We start from the raw sequence: 18,663 nt of genomic DNA on the forward strand, positions 1-18,663 counted from the left end.
TGCAAGCCTGCCTGCCTGCCTCCTTCCCAGCCTGCAAGCCTGCCTGCCTGCCTCCTTCCCAGCCTGCAAGCCTGCCTGCCTGCCTCCTTCCCAGCCTGCCTGCCTCCTTCCCAGCCTGCAAGCCTGCCTGCCTCCTTCCCAGCCTGCAAGCCTGCCTGCCTCCTTCCCAGCCTGCAAGCCTGCCTGCCTCCTTCCCAGCCTGCAAGCCTGCCTGCCTCCTTCCCAGCCTGCAAGCCTGCCTGCCTGCCTGCCTCCTTCCCAGCCTGCAAGCCTGCCTGCCTGCCATCATGCTAACGGGTAGTGTGTGTTAGGCTTATCTTCGGGAATGAGCCGGTCTCGCCCCCACCACCCGCCCCCTACATCCCATACTCTCTTTTAAAGGTCACACGGTTCAACCGCGTGACTACCACTCACTCCCTGCCTGCCTGCAAGCTAGCCTGCCTGCCTGCCTGCCTGCCTGCCTGCCTGCCTGCCTGCCTGCCTGCCTTTCCCTCCCTAATTCTCACTACTTCCATCTCTTCCTGCCTACCTCCTAGCATCTCTCCCTACCTCCCCCTCCCTCTTAGCATCTCTCCCTCCCTCCTAGCATCTCTCTCTCCCTCCTAGCATCTCTCTCTCCCTCCCTCCCTTTCTGACTAATTCTCCCCCCCTCTCTCATACTGCCTCCCACCTAAGCTCCCTCATCCATCCACCCACTGGTCAGCCATCACTGACGCAATGTGTGCATTTGGAGCCGACATGGTGCACAGATGTTTCTTGATTGTGCAGATATGTAAAACAAAAGCACAGAATGAACATTCCAGCCTTATGGCAATTCAAAATAATAGGAATAATAGGCCGTGAATCTGTGAAGTCACAGTGGGCAAACTGGACCATCTCCCACCCACCACAACAAGCCGGCATGACGCTTGGCGGACCCCTTCCTACCCGAACTTTGTTCGGGTAGCATGACTCCCCAACCCCAATCGGGAAACTGGAAGTTTCGGATAACTAAAGTTCGGAAACCAAGTGGTGCTCTGTATATATATATATATATATATATATATATATATATATATATATATATATATATATATATATATATATATATATATATATATATATATATATATATATATATATATATATATATATATATATATATATATATATATATATATATATATATATATATATATATATATATATATATATATATATATATATATATATATATATATATATGTCGTACCTAATAGCCAGAACTCACTTCTCAGCCTACTATGCAAGGCCCGATTTGCCTAATAAGCCAAGTTTTCATGAATTAATGTTTTTTCGTCTACCTAACCTACCTAACCTAACCTAGCTTTTTTTGGCTACCTAACCTAACATTACCTATAAAGATAGGTTAGGTTAGGTAGGGTTGGTTAGGTTCGATCGTATATCTACATTAATTTTAAATCCAATAAAAAAAAATTTACCTCATACATAATGAAATGGGTAGCTTTATCATTTCATAAGAAAAAAATTAGAGAAAATATATTAATTCAGGAAAACTTGGCTTATTAGGCAAATCGGGCCTTGCATAGTAGGCTGAGAAGTGAGTTCTGGCTACTAGGTACGACATTATATATATATATATATATACATATATATACATATATATATATATATATATATATATATATATATATATATATATATATATATAATATATATATATATATATATATATATATATAATATATATATATATATATATATATATATATATATATATAATATATATATATATATATATATATATATATATATATATATATAATATATATATATATAATATATATATATATATATATATATATATATATATATATATATATATATATATATATATATATATATATATATATATATATTAAATAAATAAATCAAATCTCAACCCTTTCGAAGGAAATTACTTATAAAGTACTTATAAAAGTCATACAACCAGATTTCTACTAAATTCACAGGACGTCTGGAGGAAGTCTGCCCCTACTGAAGCCAGTCCAAGTTTTCACGTATGACCCAGAAGCACTCGAATGGAAGGGCAAAGTGGTCCTCCACCTTGGACTGGCTTCAGTTGGGACCTTCAGACTTCCTGTGATTTCAGTAGAAATCCAGTTGTTTGACTTTTACAAGTCTGCGGTGGTCTAGTGGTAGAGTACGCACTAGCAGAGCCGGGTCGCAGGTTCGCGCCCCCTATAGTCCTAGTGGATTTTCTCAATACTGTACTTTATTATGCATTTGATATTTGTTTAACTGAAAAAAATACTACTGACCTTTAGGTGCACAACACCAACAACCGACACCTGCACAGCCTTGTGGGATCTCCAGCTCCAGAGGGGAACAGCTTGTTGTCTTGCAAGCACCATTCTGAGCTACACATGTATTTTTTTGCTTGCAAACTGCAATAAGATGAATTGAGTTTATGGTTGGAGTACATTTGAGTTAATATATATTAATTGTATTAACTATATAGTGTGGTTGTGTAAAATAAATAATATACACACACACATCTGTGCAGACATGTATGCCTGTACTCGCCTAGTTGCGCTTGAGGGGAGTTGAGCTTCGGCTAAATGGTCCCGCCTCTCAACTATTAAACGGTGTACTCATCAGCTCTATCATGCATTCGGAGGCCAACATGAGATGGAGTCCACGTGAAATGGACTGTTACCATCATTAATAATTTTGTTGTACTAGCTTCAGATGTGAGCATGATACAGTTATGACTATCATGCAAGGGTTCATGATACAGATTGTGTGGCAAGAGTTGAGAGCAATTAAGAATGATAAAAGAGTCTGTTAAAAATGGGAGTCTGTACTATGGGGAATATAGTATAACATGGGTGTAGGGGCAGTAGTTAGCATTAAGAGTTATCACATATGGGAGATCCAAAAGGCCCGGCCCCCAAGTGGAATATCCACCGAATAATAATTGGCTACCCAATGTCAGTCTAGTGGTTGATCATAGATCTCCTACACAGGAAGAATGGATACTCCTTTACTAACTTACTTATTTATTAACCCCTTAACAACCCCCCATATACATTCACACCAATAACAATAATAATTACTTTACCACACTATCTTACGTTAAAAGCCTTGGTCCACCTAAGCAGGATACAAGGTTTACACTGAGAACAAGCTAGGGTAAAGTACTACTGGTTAAGAACTGAAGCTTGATGCAGCTTAGGGTAGTGAGACCACGTGGTACCCTAATACAACACAACACAACACTTAGGGGTACCCAAAACACTGGCAAATACTACCCCCAGGTCTCACCAAACTTTACTACCAGAGTAGGAACACTTACAACACAGGATATACTTAACTTAAGATAAGGGAAATAAGTAAGAAGAAAGGTAGAAGGGGAGAGAGGTGCAGCCACAGTCCCACTGTTCACACCTCGAACGCCAACAGAAGAAGAAGCCTCCCAGCGACCAGCTCAGGGCTCCCGCATTGTGGTGGTGCCGGGAGGAGCCTAATTAATCGTGCAGCTAAACACATTAAAAATCTTCCCCTATGCAACATATTGTTACTTTACTCGTTCTCAGGGTAGTTAATCTTATAACAATGTTATACTTAATCCACAACAAGCTCAAGAGTCTGAATGCTTGTGAGCAACAAGATTCGTCCTACATTTGGCAGGGAAGATACGAACAAAAACACGTCGACTTGCGTCTTGCTAATCTAACGTAGCTTATTTAGTTCACTTTGACCTCTGGTTTCCACTTGAGGAACCCAGGGTCGTAACAGAGTCACTTACAATTAATGTATCTAGTTTGGAGAGACTTACAAATTTCAGTGCAAGAAGCAAGGCAAATAGTTCTGTCTGAAGGGTAGAGGCCCAATTTATACGGACTCCCCACTCAAAATATAAGCCATCACACATTGTCAGGACAACTGCACTTCCAGCTGCACTCGTGGGGCGGTGTAGCGAACCATCAGTGTATATGATTTGAGAGAGAATGCTCTGTGGACAGAGCATCAATATGGCTTAAGGCATTGAGCTTTGCCCCAAGACGAAGCTTGGGCTGATCTCTAATTTGCTTCTTGGGTGGAAAGGGAGGGATTAAAACTGGAAAGGGTGTAATCTCCCACAATGCAGAAAGTGTAGTTATCTCTCTTGGTATAAATGATAAATCTGATACATTCTAAGTTCAGTTCCAGTTTTAGTTATCCATTTTAACAATGCTGACTTTCAATAAAAATTTTTTAGAGGGCTTCTGTGCAAAGGTTAGGATGATCTAGCCTAAGCATTTTTATACCAATCTGACAGTTACTTTCAGTAAAACAATCAACACCGCTCGGAATATTAAGTATGTTTCTCATGTTAAGTATCTTTGTGGTATGAGGGCACCCAAGAATTATCCTCAAGGCTTCATTCAGCAAATCTGTCAAGCCCTCCAAGTTTTCTTTCAGGCATCAAAGCAAGCAGAGGTGCAGAATAATCCACTAAAAATTTGATGCATGCAATATGCATCATTTTGACAATTCTGACATTGGCACCATAGCCTGAGTGATAACCTGCAACAGCCTTGAGAGCTCTTAGCCTCTTTATAATGACGACAGAGTCTGAATACAATAGGACTATACAGTGACACCTCAAGGCCAAGGTATCTGAATCTGTTTACATAGTCAAACTGGGACCCATCATACAGTTGCATCTTGCGAACAACTCCCTGCCTGGGTGGGCGCCGATTTAGTATCTGTTTTCTTTGCTGAAATTACTAAACCTAGGTCCTGATATGAGTCTAATTCAGAGTTAAGAATGTTCTGGGTGTTAGCATACCCAGTGGTGTGTATCATTATATCATCAGCACAGCTAACGATGTGCATGTTGGGTTTGCTCGGTACAAAGTTTAACAGCGTGTTATAATGTAGGACTGAAGACACCTCCCTGTGGGGTACCTAGTTTGAAGTATCTTGTTACACTATTATGCCCCTGGAAAAATACAGATGACTTCCAGTTGGATAAGTAACCCCTGATCCAACAAAGAAGCCGACCACCAATATTCATTATCACAAGCTCACACAATATAACATGTTGGTTTGCAGTATCAAAGGCAGACTTGAGATCTTGGAAGGTGGCATAAGACATTTCAGTATGCAGGGTAAGAAAGGTGGTGATCCAATGATGCACACTCCTTCCATGCATGAAGCCATATATCTGGGGGAATAGCATGGTTCTTATTCTATGGAAGAGATGGTTTAGGACCATTCTCTCAAATGTTTTGCAAATGCAGCTAGTAAAGGCAAATGGGCTGAAAACACACACTTTATTTGGCTTGGGGGAATTGGAATGATTATACTGTTAGTCCAAGAGATAGGAAGTTCCCCAGTAAAGTAGATGATATTATACAGCTCAAGAAAAGGATTTCCTGGTACTAGAGGAAGTAAATGCAATATGCCATAAGTGATACCATTCTCACCAGGAGATGTGGCTTTACCTTTCTTTAGGGTCGAAAGCAACTCAAACTCGGTAAATGGCACGTTGCATTCATTTTCCTTGTGGCGCATGAAATCAACGAGCCTTTGTCGATCTCCATAACCAGCATTTAATCTGAATTGTGTGCCTGGGGAAGATTATTAAAGCTAGAAGTGGTTACCCAAGCATCGACTAACTCGTTTGCTCTGTGTAGAGGGTGAGGGTGTGACACTTGGCCTATCTTATCGCCTTTAAATCTTTTAATACCCTTCCATGCCTGGCTGATGGGGTGAGAGTCGAGACTGGACAAAAATTTCCCAGTTATCTTGCCTGAGCTCTGTCATGTGCTCCCTCGCCTTGGTTAGGGCTTTCTGAAAGAGCTTTAGCATTGCTGGCAATACGGGTTTCCCTATATGCAAGTCCAACTTGTTTGGCAGAGCGCTTCAAAGCATGCAGTTTGGGGTCATTGTAATAGGCATGGTGTTTATTACTTTTCACATCGTTTCGACCATTGGATGGTGTGGAGGGCCGACCTAAAGGGTCAGCGAACATCTGAATGTTCTGTACTAGATCGTCGTTAAATATCTGGAGTGTGCTGCTGCTATATTCTGATGTGGGCTTCAGGGGAACAGGTCCGCTGTAATATCAACTCCCACATCTCTCTTCCCGATTCCTGAAGGATTTAATCTCACAACTGGTACCTTGTATTCTGCCTCCTGCTCATTACACTCATTTTCATCACTTTTACACTTGCTCGAGTTAAACTCTAATAGCCATTTGTTGGACTACTACAGTATGTCCTGGTCATCTTTTAGTCTCTTGCTGTTCTCCTGTCTCAATCTTTCTAATAATTTTAGCATCGTCAGCAAACATTGAGAGGAACGAGTCTATATTCTCAGAGATCTTTTGTGTGTAACCGAAACAGGATAGGTCGGAGTACAGAACCCTGTGGGAATCCGCTTGTTGTTTCTTTCCATTGTGAGATCTCTCCTTCCCTCACAGTAACTATTTTCTGCTGCTTAGGTACTCCCTTATCCACTGGAACACCTTTCCTGTTATTCCTGTCTGTTTCCCCAACTTATGCAACAACCTCTAATGGGGTACTGTATCAAAAGCTTTCTGCATGTATGTCATACCTAATAACCAGTTGCCTAGCAAGCTGATTTTTAATTAAAATTTTTAACAAATTGCTTCTATGGAAGGATATTTGTTATTATTACAATATACACCGATTTCTTGTTTCAATTTTAGTCATTACAGATATTTCTAAATACAGATAACAGGTAAAACTAGACCTATGTTAGAAATTAATGTTTTCAACATAATACTGCATGTTAATGGTGTTAAGAGACGAAAAAATTTAGAAAAATATTTTAAAATAAGTAAAAGTGCTTTGGTTGTGAGGAAAAATAGGCTTCATTTACTAGGCCAAGTGGTGCGGTACTGAATATTAGGCATGACTCACATGCACTTACAGTACTTGCATTTAGCACATACACACTCACAAAAGAGAGAAAAAAAAAAAAAAGTTCAGCGGTATGCCACTAGGCATGGCTGGTTCTATGTCCCAGAACTAAGAGGCACGAGACACGAGGAAAGGCTGCATGAAATGCACCTCACGACACTGGAAGACAAGATTAAGGGGAGACAATCATTACCTACAAAATTCTTAGAAGAATTGACAGGGTAGATAAACTATTAACATAAGAAAAAAGGCAACTGCAGAAGGCCTATTGGCCCATACGAGGCAGCTCCTATTTATAACCACCCAATCCCACTCATATACATGTCCAACCCATGCTTGAAACAATCGAGGGACCCCACCTCCACAATGTTACACAGCAGTTGGTTCCACAAATCAACAACCCTGTTACTGAACCAGTATTTACCCAAGTCTTTCCTAAATCTAAACTTATCCAATTTATACCCATTGTTTTGTGTTCTGTCTTGTGTTGATACTTTTAATACCCTATTAATATCCCCTTTGTTATGTCCATTCACCCACTTGTAAACCTCTATCATGTCACCCCTAACTCTTCGCCTAACTATTTACACCAGTGCTACGCAAACAAGGTAACACAGGTAGAAACTGAGTACCCAAATGAGCCACAGGGATGATAGAAAGAACTTTCAGTGTCAGTAGTTAACAGATGGAATGCACTAGGAAGTGATGTGATGGAGGCTGACTTCATACACAGTTTCAAGTGTAGATATCGAAGAAGAAGTCGAAGTAGAAGTCTAAGAAATAAAATTAACGAATTAAATGCTCTTGTCTGCACAGAAAAAATAGATATTATTGCACTTACCGAAACGTGGATGAATGTAGAAAATAGAGAACTATTAGCTGAATATCAAATATATGGATTTAAACTATTTCACACAGATAGATATATTAGACGAGGAGGTGGAGTAGCCATATATGTTAGGGATAATTTGAAATGTAGTCTCAAAGAGGGAATCAAAACAGAGCCACACACAGAAACTATTTGGATTGAATTAAACGAAAAAGCTAATAATATTATAATAGGAGTAATATATAGGCCACCAAATTTAGACAGAATGGAAGCAAAGCATCTATGGGATGAAATATCTAGAGCATCTAGATCTAACAGTATTTATGTCATGGGTGACTTTAATTTTAGCGGAATAAACTGGTTGAACAAAACAGGGAATAGTGAAGCAGAAGATTTTCTAGAATTAATTGACGATTGCTTTCTTACGCAACACATTAAGGAACCAACACGGGAAAATAATATTTTAGATTTAGTGTTAACTAACAGGGAAACGCAAATTAATGACATCGAAATAGGGAGTGAGCTAGGGAGCAGTGATCACAAAGAAATCAGATTTAGCATAGAATGGAATAGACCAGTAGGAGAAAATTCTGTTAAAGTGCCAGATTTTCGAAAAGCTGATTTTAATAGCCTAAGAAATTTTTTGGGTCAAATTGATTGGAAAGGCTTGGGTATGGGGTGTGGGCCGGTCTTGGAGCGAGACATGAACCCAGCGATAGGTGACTTAAATGGGGATTTCGATGTGGATTCAATATATAACTTATTTAAGAATATTCTAAACAAAGCACAGGAACGTAGTATACCATACAAATTGAATAGATCGTATACTAATGACCCAAAGTGGATAACAAAGAATTTGAAGAACCTTATAGGTAAAAAGAGAGCTTGGTACAAAAGGATTAAAAATGGGGAGATCACTTTAGAACAGGAATTCGTACAACTGGTTAGAAATGTTAAAAAAGAGATAAGGAAAGCAAAAAGAAACTATGAAGTTCGCATAGCAGGGCAAGCAAAGACAAATCCTAAAGGGTTTTTTCAGTTATATCGTACTAAGACTAGGGAAAGGATAGGTCCATTAAAAACTGAGACAGGTCAAATAACAGATAGTGATGAAGAGATGAGTAGTATTTTTAATAAATATTTTGTATCTGTATTTACTAAAGAGGAACTTAACAATATGCCTTCAGCCGAACAAGTCTATGTGGGTGGGGACGAGGACAGGTTGACGAGTTTAGCAGTTACCAGGGAGGATGTTCTTAAACAAATAGTAAAACTCAAACCAAACAAATCCCCAGGGCCGGATGAAGTGTTTGCCAGGGTGCTTAAAGAATGCAAAGAGGAGCTTTGTGACCCACTGTCAACCATATTTAATAAATCAATAGAGTCAGGCAGAGTGCCAGAGTTTTGGAAAGTTGCTAATGTGATACCAGTTTTTAAGAAAGGAGATAGATCACTTGCGTCTAACTATCGACCAATTAGCCTAACGTCTATTGTGGGAAAGTTACTCGAATCTATAATAGCAAATAAAATTCGTCTTCATCTTGAAAAACATAAATTAATAATTGAGTCGCAACATGGTTTTATAAATGGCCGTTCATGTTTAACAAATTTGTTATCTTTTTATTCTAGCATTGTTGAGGCAGTTGATAGTGGTAAGGATTGCGATGTTGTATACCTTGACTTTAGCAAAGCTTTTGATACAGTGCCACATGAAAGACTGATTAAAAAAATAGAGTCTCATGGTATTGGGGGTGCTATATTAAGCTGGATTAGGGCATGGCTATACCAAAGGAAACAGAGAGTTAGTATAAATGGAATCAAGTCAGAGTGGGAAAATGTTGTAAGTGGAGTGCCTCAAGGCTCTGTCCTGGGACCTCTGTTGTTTATAATATATATAAATGATTTAGATTCAGGTTTGAGTAGCAACATTTGCAAATTTGCCGATGATACGAAAATCGGTAGGGAAATTAATTCGGAGGAGGACTCACTATCACTTCAAGTTGATCTAGATAGGGTTTTGAAATGGTCAAAGGATTGGCAGATGCAGTTTAATGCTGATAAATGTAAAGTTCTGAGGTTAGGTAATGATGATAGAGTTACAAGATACGAGCTAGATGGTGTTGTGATTGCGAAGTCGGATTGCGAAAGGGATCTGGGAGTTATGATTAGTAAGAATTTAAAACAAAAGGATCAATGCATAAATGTTCGTAATAAGGCAAATCGGACACTTGGATTTATTAATCGCAGCGTTAGTAACAAGACACCTGGTGTGGTTCTCAAGCTATATCTTGCTCTAGTTAGGCCCCATTTAGATTATGCAGTTCAGTTTTGGTCGCCATATTATAGAATGGATATAAATTCACTTGAACGTGTCCAGCGTAGGATGACTAAGTTAATTCCCCAAATTAGAAATCTTTCATATGAAGAAAGATTAACAAAGCTTAAGTTGCATTCACTGGAAAGGCGAAGAGTTAGGGGTGACATGATAGAGGTTTACAAGTGGATGAATGGACATAACCGGGGGGATATTAATAGGGTATTAAAAGTATCAACACAGGACAGAACACGAAACAATGGATATAAATTGGATAAGTTTAGATTTAGGAAAGACTTGGGTAAATACTGGTTCAGTAACAGGGTTGTTGATTTGTGGAACCAATTGCCGCGTAACATTGTGGAGGTGGGGTCCCTCGATTGTTTCAAGCACGGGTTGGACAAGTATATGAGTGGGATTGGGTGGTTATAGAATAGGAGCTGCCTCGTATGGGCCAATAGGCCTTCTGCAGTTACCTTTGTTCTTATGTTCTTATATGATAGAGCCCAGTAGGCTCAGGAATCTGTACACCAGTTGATTGACGGTTGTGAGGCGGGACCAAAGAGCCAGAGCTCAACCCCCGCACGCACAATTAGGTGATACAACTAGGCAAGTACACATGTATACTTACATTCTGATTTACCAGAGGGGTTCTAACACTTGTGGCCTATACATACGTATATGTATGTATGTACACATCAAAATCAAATACTGTATAGATACAGTAGTAATGTTAATTTCTAATGGCTAACAATTTCTACAAATGCGAGAGTTCTGAGATGAAATAGTCAAGGATAAAATTAATGTCACTCATCTCTTAATACACAAATGCTGACAAGATCATCAAACTCAGACATCATTCATAGGATTACAGTAGTAAGAACCTTTCATGTGTTTTTAGAATGGTCAAACAAGACTTTCATACCTAATATTTAACGTCTCCGTAATTGACAAAACGTAATAATGTTACTAACCTTTAGGGGCGCAACACCAACACCCGTCGCCTGTACAGCCTTGTGGGATTTCCAGCTCATCAGCTGAACACTGCGATGTTGTGCAGATGCCGTTATTATTGCTACATTTACTCTGTATGAGGCAGACTGCAATGACATAATAGAAGTTTGTGTAAGGTACTGCCCTCCGAATTGACAGTACGATTTAATACCAAGTGTAATAAGTACACTTTCTTACTGTCATAAACAGGACATAATTGCACTTATGGGGCTGTTACATTTACCCAACCCCCTCCCCCAATTTAATTCTCCTCGTTTCCTGTTAAGACACTCAGAATTTTAGGATAAAGTTTTCAACTTCAATTTGCAATACACAAGTTTTAAATATCAGGAATTTCTTTTTCAGGTTTATTAAACAATATAGATTTTATACAAAATTTTAAAATATCCTGAGTTACTTTACAATTTATTGATATATTTTAGTTTTGTTTTATTAGTTTTATAAAACTGTAATATCAATATAGCTATAAGTTAAGTACTAATTGTAATTAAGAAGCAATAAAATTATTATCTTCAAAAACTAAGACGGTTAGGTGAGGTTGTGGTTTTCTATTCAGTTTTTCAGGTAAACTCAAATATTCACAATATATTTGACAGTACGATTTAATACTAAGTGAAAATAAGTACAATTCCTAACTGCTATGAATAGTACATAATTGCACTTATTTGTCTTCTTACATTTACCACCCCATTTTTGGAGGACGGGCTGACATTTTTATACTGTAGCAACAACACATCTTCAATCACTATATGCCCAAAATGCTTTGCATATATGTGGCTGTATTAAATGTACATACAGTACTCTAACAATTTATTAACCACTATATTATGTTTTGTATATTTTTAAAATATATTATTACCTTCTGGACTCCACTTGCCTTTTGCCTTTTTTTACATTGTTTTTTTTTTGGTAACTATTTGCACATTATAATAATGTGCACCACCAAGGAAGATAAAGAGCCGAGCCATTTAAGGGTAAAACAGAATCTACTATGAAGTAGCATATCAGAAAGGTTTTACTTTTTCTACACTAATTCCTCTTTTTCCATACCCTGCTATCTATCTCTATCTGTATCGTAACTGAACCTCAAAGTAAGGCAGTGATTACACCAAGTCTCCATAAGTAAAGATATCACGTGGCTTCACGTGACGTTTCTTGCAAATGAAAATGTGTTGGATGGGGTTTCTCGTCCCGCTTTAAATAGGGTGCATAGCGCTACTGCCCCGCTCCTGTGCCAGGTAAGTCACTACGGCCTCACCAGAGCCTGTGCTACTTGGAACTTTTTGTTCCGAGTAGCACAGGCACAATTTTGAACTTTTTGTTCCGATGCTTCTACTCCTCATACTGACCATAGCTACACACAGTGAACTTCCAGCCTACGCCTTACGCAACACAACATGAAACATGAAACATCTGACGATGAAAATACAATTTAAAGGACTAACATAATCATTCAACAAGTGATTAAATCTAAACTTATTCTTCCCAACTATTTCTAACTTATTATGTGCTAGTTAACATTTGTCCATGTTGCACACTAACATTCTAACTTTCCAAAGTACTTCCCATTTGCTGAAATGTTTAACTGAATTTGTTGTTCAAGCTCCTCGTGTTTCAGTGATGGCATATGCCTTCTTTCATGTTTTTTTCTTCTGTTTACATGTTCTTGCCACTTCCTTGTCCCACCAAACACTTCCTCTCATTTTTTCTACCAGTTTGTAACACTACACCAGCGTATAATTCCTAACTAAAAGATGATCATGAAGAGTTTTGTTGACTCCAAGATTCAAGCATATATCTAAATTATTAAAAACAAAGTTATGAGCCCACTCTTTGCAAAAGATATGATTAAAATGTTTAGCACATTTGTTGGACGAGTTGTCGAGACCAAGAGCAGACTTTTATACAATATTGACAAAATGTTTGTAATTTAAAAATATTGTAATTGTTACCGACCTTTAGGGGCGCAGCACCTACACCCGTCGCCTGTACAGCCTTGTGGGATCTCCAACTCATAAACTGCACACTGCGATGTTGTGCAAATGCCGTTCTTAATATTACATTTATCTTGTGGCTTGCAGACTGCAATGAAATGAGGAAAGTATTATTAGTTTCTGTAGCTCGAAAGGAAAACTTTTCGTATGGGACTATTTTATTAAAGTTAATTTATAGTAGTTCATAACTTGGTTAACTTAGTAGTTATAGTCACAGATGTTAACTAAGTTACAGTTGACTACAGCTATATAATTACTGAAGTGGTAGTAGTCTATATCCTAGTTACAATTACTTGATATGGTGTTATATTTAACACCATAGGGTTGTTTAGTAGTTATAAGTATTAACTATTAATAAGCTAGGGTTATAAGCAGTTAATAACTTAGCTAGTTTATAAGTACATGTAGTCAATTATAGTTTTGTTAATATATAGTAGTAGAGTAGTTAATATATAGTTGCAGACATTAAGTTATAGTTAACTATAGCTTAGTTATAGTCAGAAGTACATATAATTAATTCACTAATATAATAGGGAGGATGTGACATAACTGATAAATAGATGAAGCATGTAACCAATTCCTATTAGTACAGTAGAGGCAATGGCAATACGGATAACAGAGTAACTAGTGAATATTAATAATTAATAATTCATTGTGTTGCGGGGACAGGAAGCCAGAGTATATTCATACAAGTTAGACTTATATCGAGTCTCAGGAGACTGATGGATGAGGCCAACAGGTGTATGCTTCAGTTAAATGACAGACCGAACAGTGAATAAGTGATTATTATAAGTGTACCAAGAGTGTTTCACCTATGTCAGAGTGAATATGCACCTTACACATGCAACACATTTAGATATATCTCCATGTTTAATCGACTGACTACTTGATAGGTTATCATCATGTTGATTGTGCATGTCATTATATTGAATGTCAATATGTCCAGTTGAAACACCTGTTTCCCTTGCAACCGGCAGTCTTAAAACAAGAATGGTCCACTGGTGAACTACATGATTGATCAATTGAGATGACCAATCAATGTCCCTTTGATGTGATATTAGCTTTAATGACACCATCTAGATTATTTTAAGCGTGCTTTGTATTACCACGCAAGTGCTATCAATAAACGTTAAGTTTTACGATTGTATTTGCATAAAACCCTTTTTTATGTACTGCCACTTGCATTAAGTCTCCTCAGCACTAATACTGCTCCTAGTTTCAACACCCTAAAACTCTTTTAGTCATAAAATACAAATTTTGATGAGAGCCCATTGAGAGGTCATTTAGCACTGAAGTCGACTCTTATAACCAACATTAATCGGGACCAAGGGAGGCTGTCGATAACGACTGCCCCTACAGAAAGGACTTTTATTTGACCAAGTGCACACTGAACTTGTATATTTGCTCTTGTTTTTGGCTAAACTCGGACTGCAATGGCCGACAGCTTTGACAAATGCCAAAGTGGTGACATTCCTTACAGAGAGAAATAAAATTACACGCTTGCGTATCACACACTTTGTTGTCTCAAGTTTTATTTGACAAAGCCAATAAAAATATATCAAGTGCACTCTGCGTATCCTATCAAATGGAATGTACACCGATTTCTGATAATAAAATTGTTAACACGTATTAAAATTAGGAAAAATAAAAAATTAAATGTCTATCGTCCCTGAATAAACAAGTACACAAATAACTTGTAACTTGGGAGTCATTAATACCATAAGAATCAACATTTCTAAAGGTCAATTTACAAAGAACAAAACAGTATTTTATATTTTACACAAAATCACCATTAATTCAATGTTGAATCAACATTGATTTAATATTACTCTTGAATATTATGGTCACTGGGGTTGTGCTACTGACCTTTAGGGGCGCAGCACCAACACCCGCTCCCTGTACAGCCTTGTGGTATCTCCAGCTCAGTAGCTGGACACTGTGAGGTCCGGCAGAAGCCGTTCTTACTGCTACATACATCTTGTGGCCAGCAGACTGCAGTAAATGAGGCATATTAGGGCTGAGGTACAGTGGGGGAGGGGGTAAAGTTAATAACATTAATACTTTTTTAGAAAATGTAACAAAATTGATTGAATTACATTTTAAAATCTGCATAAAAAACTTTCGTTCGTGAATTTTACATCAACAGATTTTATTCGAGACAAGCCTGGAATATTATCACAATGAAAACAGTAACTTTCTGATTTCAAAAAGTAATGCGTGTCATCATGTCATCAACATGACATGAATTCTTTAATTATGTCAAGTATCCAGTTAGAGGCATCTCTGGTTTCTCTGCTCGCTTGTGTTTGATCCTATCCTGTGAACTTTCTTCTCCACTTTAGACACACTACTTGTAGTCTCGTACCCCCCCCTGCTGCCTACTATTTTTCAGGGTTTTAAAACACTTTACTACGCCCTGGACATAACCGTATGTCCTGTTTCGTCTACCCGCTTCTGCACAGTGGACATAAAATGATGTCCCCATAAAAATATTTGTATAAAATTCAATTTTAATCCGATTTACTTTGGGTTTGTTTCAAACTGCGCGCCATGAGGCTCTCTTTCTCACCACTAGGCTGCATGGTACAATAAGTTCATGAAAGGTGTGGACCATTTCGATCAAATGGTGAAGTATTACCATTTTACCAGGAAAACTCACAAGTGGACCAAAAAGATAACATTTTATTTCCTGCAAATGGCATTGCATAATGCCTTTGTTTTGTACAAATACAACACAACTGATCAAAAAAAGCTAACATTGCTACAGTTCCACGAGGTGGCAATTTGGGCCCTATTGCGCTGGGACCCGGAAGATTGGCCTCAAACAGCAATAGTATCTCAACACTTGCGGCACGCTCCAGACAAATGATGACACAGGTCCTGCCTATGCTGACACTGTGCAAACTCCCGGACCATCTTGTGTGAGGCGGCCTTTGTTCACTTCAACACCTCAAGCTGAAGTAGCAACCGAATCAGAACCCGAGATGTCTGGCACACTGCCATTTGACGAGACAGTTTTGTCAGATGACTGACTGACTCAAATATTGAACCTCCAGCGAGAAGACATGGCCCTATTGTTGATTCTGAAAATCGCATGAACTACAAACTGAAACGAGTATTTTGATACCAGAATGAACACTATCACATAAACTGCCGTAAGTAGACTCGAAACTTCATAGATTTTTTTTTGGGTGTAGCGTGTGCCTGCATGAGCGTCCCAAACGGGTTGCAGGTGGGTGACTTTAGCCGTTTATACTGGTAATGCTTCCCCCATATCATGTATTATATGCATTTGTCTGTTTAGGGAATTTTATTCCGATCAATGTACAACTAAAAATAACTGTGTGCAACAAGTATAAACTTGACAAACATAACAGTAAAAACATTTCATGTGCGTTTGACGCTCACTGATATGTTCCAGCGTTGTTTTATATTTGGCGCTATTCTAACTTACGCTTTGTTGATCTTTTTTACCTACGTGCTCATAGAACATTCCATTGCGAACACATTGGCACAAAAATGAATGACGTACATAGAGAAATAATGTCAGGACAGTGAAATAAGTATAAACTTTCAAGGCGCCGTATTGCACATGTGTCGTCGCGTCACCGATACCGGGTAACAGTTCGGCTACTTCCCACACTCTTGCGGGTGGGCCGCGACCATGATTCTACGTTTATATTCATATCTCTGTGTTGGGAATTTCATTGCGAGTCCATTGATACCAAAATTAACGCTGTAGGACATGTATGTATGGAGTTGACAACAATCCCAAGAGTAGAAACATTTTGTTGCTGTTTGGCGATCACGGCGAGTCATCTACGTAGTTATTTATTTGGTGCTGGTATTCCTATACCTTTCGTGACCTTTTTTATTAATGTTCTTCTAGAGAATTTTATTGCGAACACATTGGTACCAAAATGAAATACGTAGCTCGAGAACTAATGGCAGGAGAGTAAAAAGAGTATACACATTTTTGTTTTGCCGCTTAAGCGGCAAAAACGCCGCGCGCACATACCACTTTTTTTTTAACGTTAGTCGGGCGCGCGAAAGTGTTAATTAATGAGTTTCTGCAAGTCTGATCATGCAACTTACATCTGTGAGCTTCTCACTAGACGAAAGTACACCGTATTCACTGTGAATTGTTGGGGCAGCAAGGTGGAGGGGCTATTGCTATATGGAGAAGCTGTGGGCTTGAAAATGTGTACCTGTTGCAGGTATAGGGATGACTATGTCTGAAGCACTAACACCTTTGCCAGATTTGTGACATCTGTAAAATGTATTGACTGTATTAAAGTCAAATGTTAAGCAATATTATAGCTTTTCTCCTTGGCTGACATGCCAGCCTGTTCTCTCAATTTTCCCTCCATAAAAAATACAATGGTTTAGCCTAACTAAAAGTGCGAAAACTTTGACTACCCACATAACCTACCGGGGCCCAATACTCATTAGTCCCTAAAAGTGTCGATACCAGGGAATTTCAATTAAAAAAAATTATGCTGGGGGTCTCTACTAAGTAACAAATTTAGTACGTTCAGTAAGAGGTCAGATTGAACATGCAAAGAAGACATCGAAGTTTATGTCGTGTATATAATATAATAATGTTGAACTTACCATTCGTCCTCATTATAATTATAATTACAAATTAATTTAAGACAAAAACCTATAAATATTTTGTTTATGTGGTTGAAAAATGTGCAGACAAAAAGTGCATAAGGTTGAAAATATAAGATATAGTAATGATCATTTCAAATTATTCCAGTCTTCTCAATATGAAATAATTATTAATGAGGAAAATTTTTAAATAATTAAATAAAATTAAAATATAGCACATAATTTACATCTCATCGAGAAGCACATTTACACACAATATTAGTGAACGTGTGTGACAAACAGATCATTACTAGTTTTAAATACTAACCACTTTTGAAGGTTAATTACAGTGAAAAGCTAAAAGTGAACTCTACCTTCTTTAGCATTGACAAATATTTGTAAATAAAAACTATATTAACCAGTCGAGACCTTTAGGGGCGCAGCACCAACACCCGCTGCCTGTACAGCCTTGTGGGATCTCAAGCTCATTAGCAGAACACTGGGACTTCCTGCACACGCCATTCTGAGTGCTACACACACGCTGTATCGCACACACTGCAAGGGATAAGATAAGTTTGTAATGGGGCAGTACAGCTGTAACCAATTTTGTAAGCAACAACTTTCCCATTTTACCTTTGCATCTTGGTAATCAAGACAATCAACCTTGCTATATGAATATTTTTACCATATATACATTGTTGATAAAATTAGATTACTAGGCATTTTTGAGGGATTAATTGATGAGAATAGTTAACAGTGAATTATATACATTATGCGTTTGAAAATACAGTATTTACAATAAATCCTCATTCGTCACCAACCTTTGGGAGTGCAGCACCAACAGCCAGTGCCTGAGCAACCTTTATCAATCTCCAGTTCATCAGTTGAACAGCTCGAGGTTTTGCAATAGCCTCGCTTAGAACTACATATGTTTTGAGGGTAGCATACTGTAATGAAAGGAGGCCCGTTTGTTATGCTTGAGGTGCACGTGCAACTTATTGA

General features: G+C 38.2%; 1 protein-coding gene across 1 annotated transcript in view; it reads right to left on the minus strand.

Annotated features, from left to right (window-relative positions):
• Positions 1-18,663, minus strand: part of LOC123755309 (protein psiQ) — a 97,110-nt gene that overhangs the window by 42,836 nt on the left and 35,611 nt on the right. The window contains exons 10-15 of the mRNA XM_069327849.1: positions 18,483-18,608; positions 18,091-18,216; positions 14,935-15,060; positions 13,031-13,156; positions 11,035-11,160; positions 2,301-2,426 (exon numbers count right to left, since the gene is read on the minus strand). Of these exons, the coding sequence (XP_069183950.1) occupies positions 2,301-2,426; positions 11,035-11,160; positions 13,031-13,156; positions 14,935-15,060; positions 18,091-18,216; positions 18,483-18,608 (756 nt within the window). The remainder of the gene's footprint in view (positions 1-2,300; positions 2,427-11,034; positions 11,161-13,030; positions 13,157-14,934; positions 15,061-18,090; positions 18,217-18,482; positions 18,609-18,663) is intronic.

Source organism: Procambarus clarkii, chromosome 20 (assembly GCF_040958095.1).
Source record: "Procambarus clarkii isolate CNS0578487 chromosome 20, FALCON_Pclarkii_2.0, whole genome shotgun sequence".
NCBI lineage: Eukaryota > Metazoa > Arthropoda > Malacostraca > Decapoda > Cambaridae > Procambarus > Procambarus clarkii.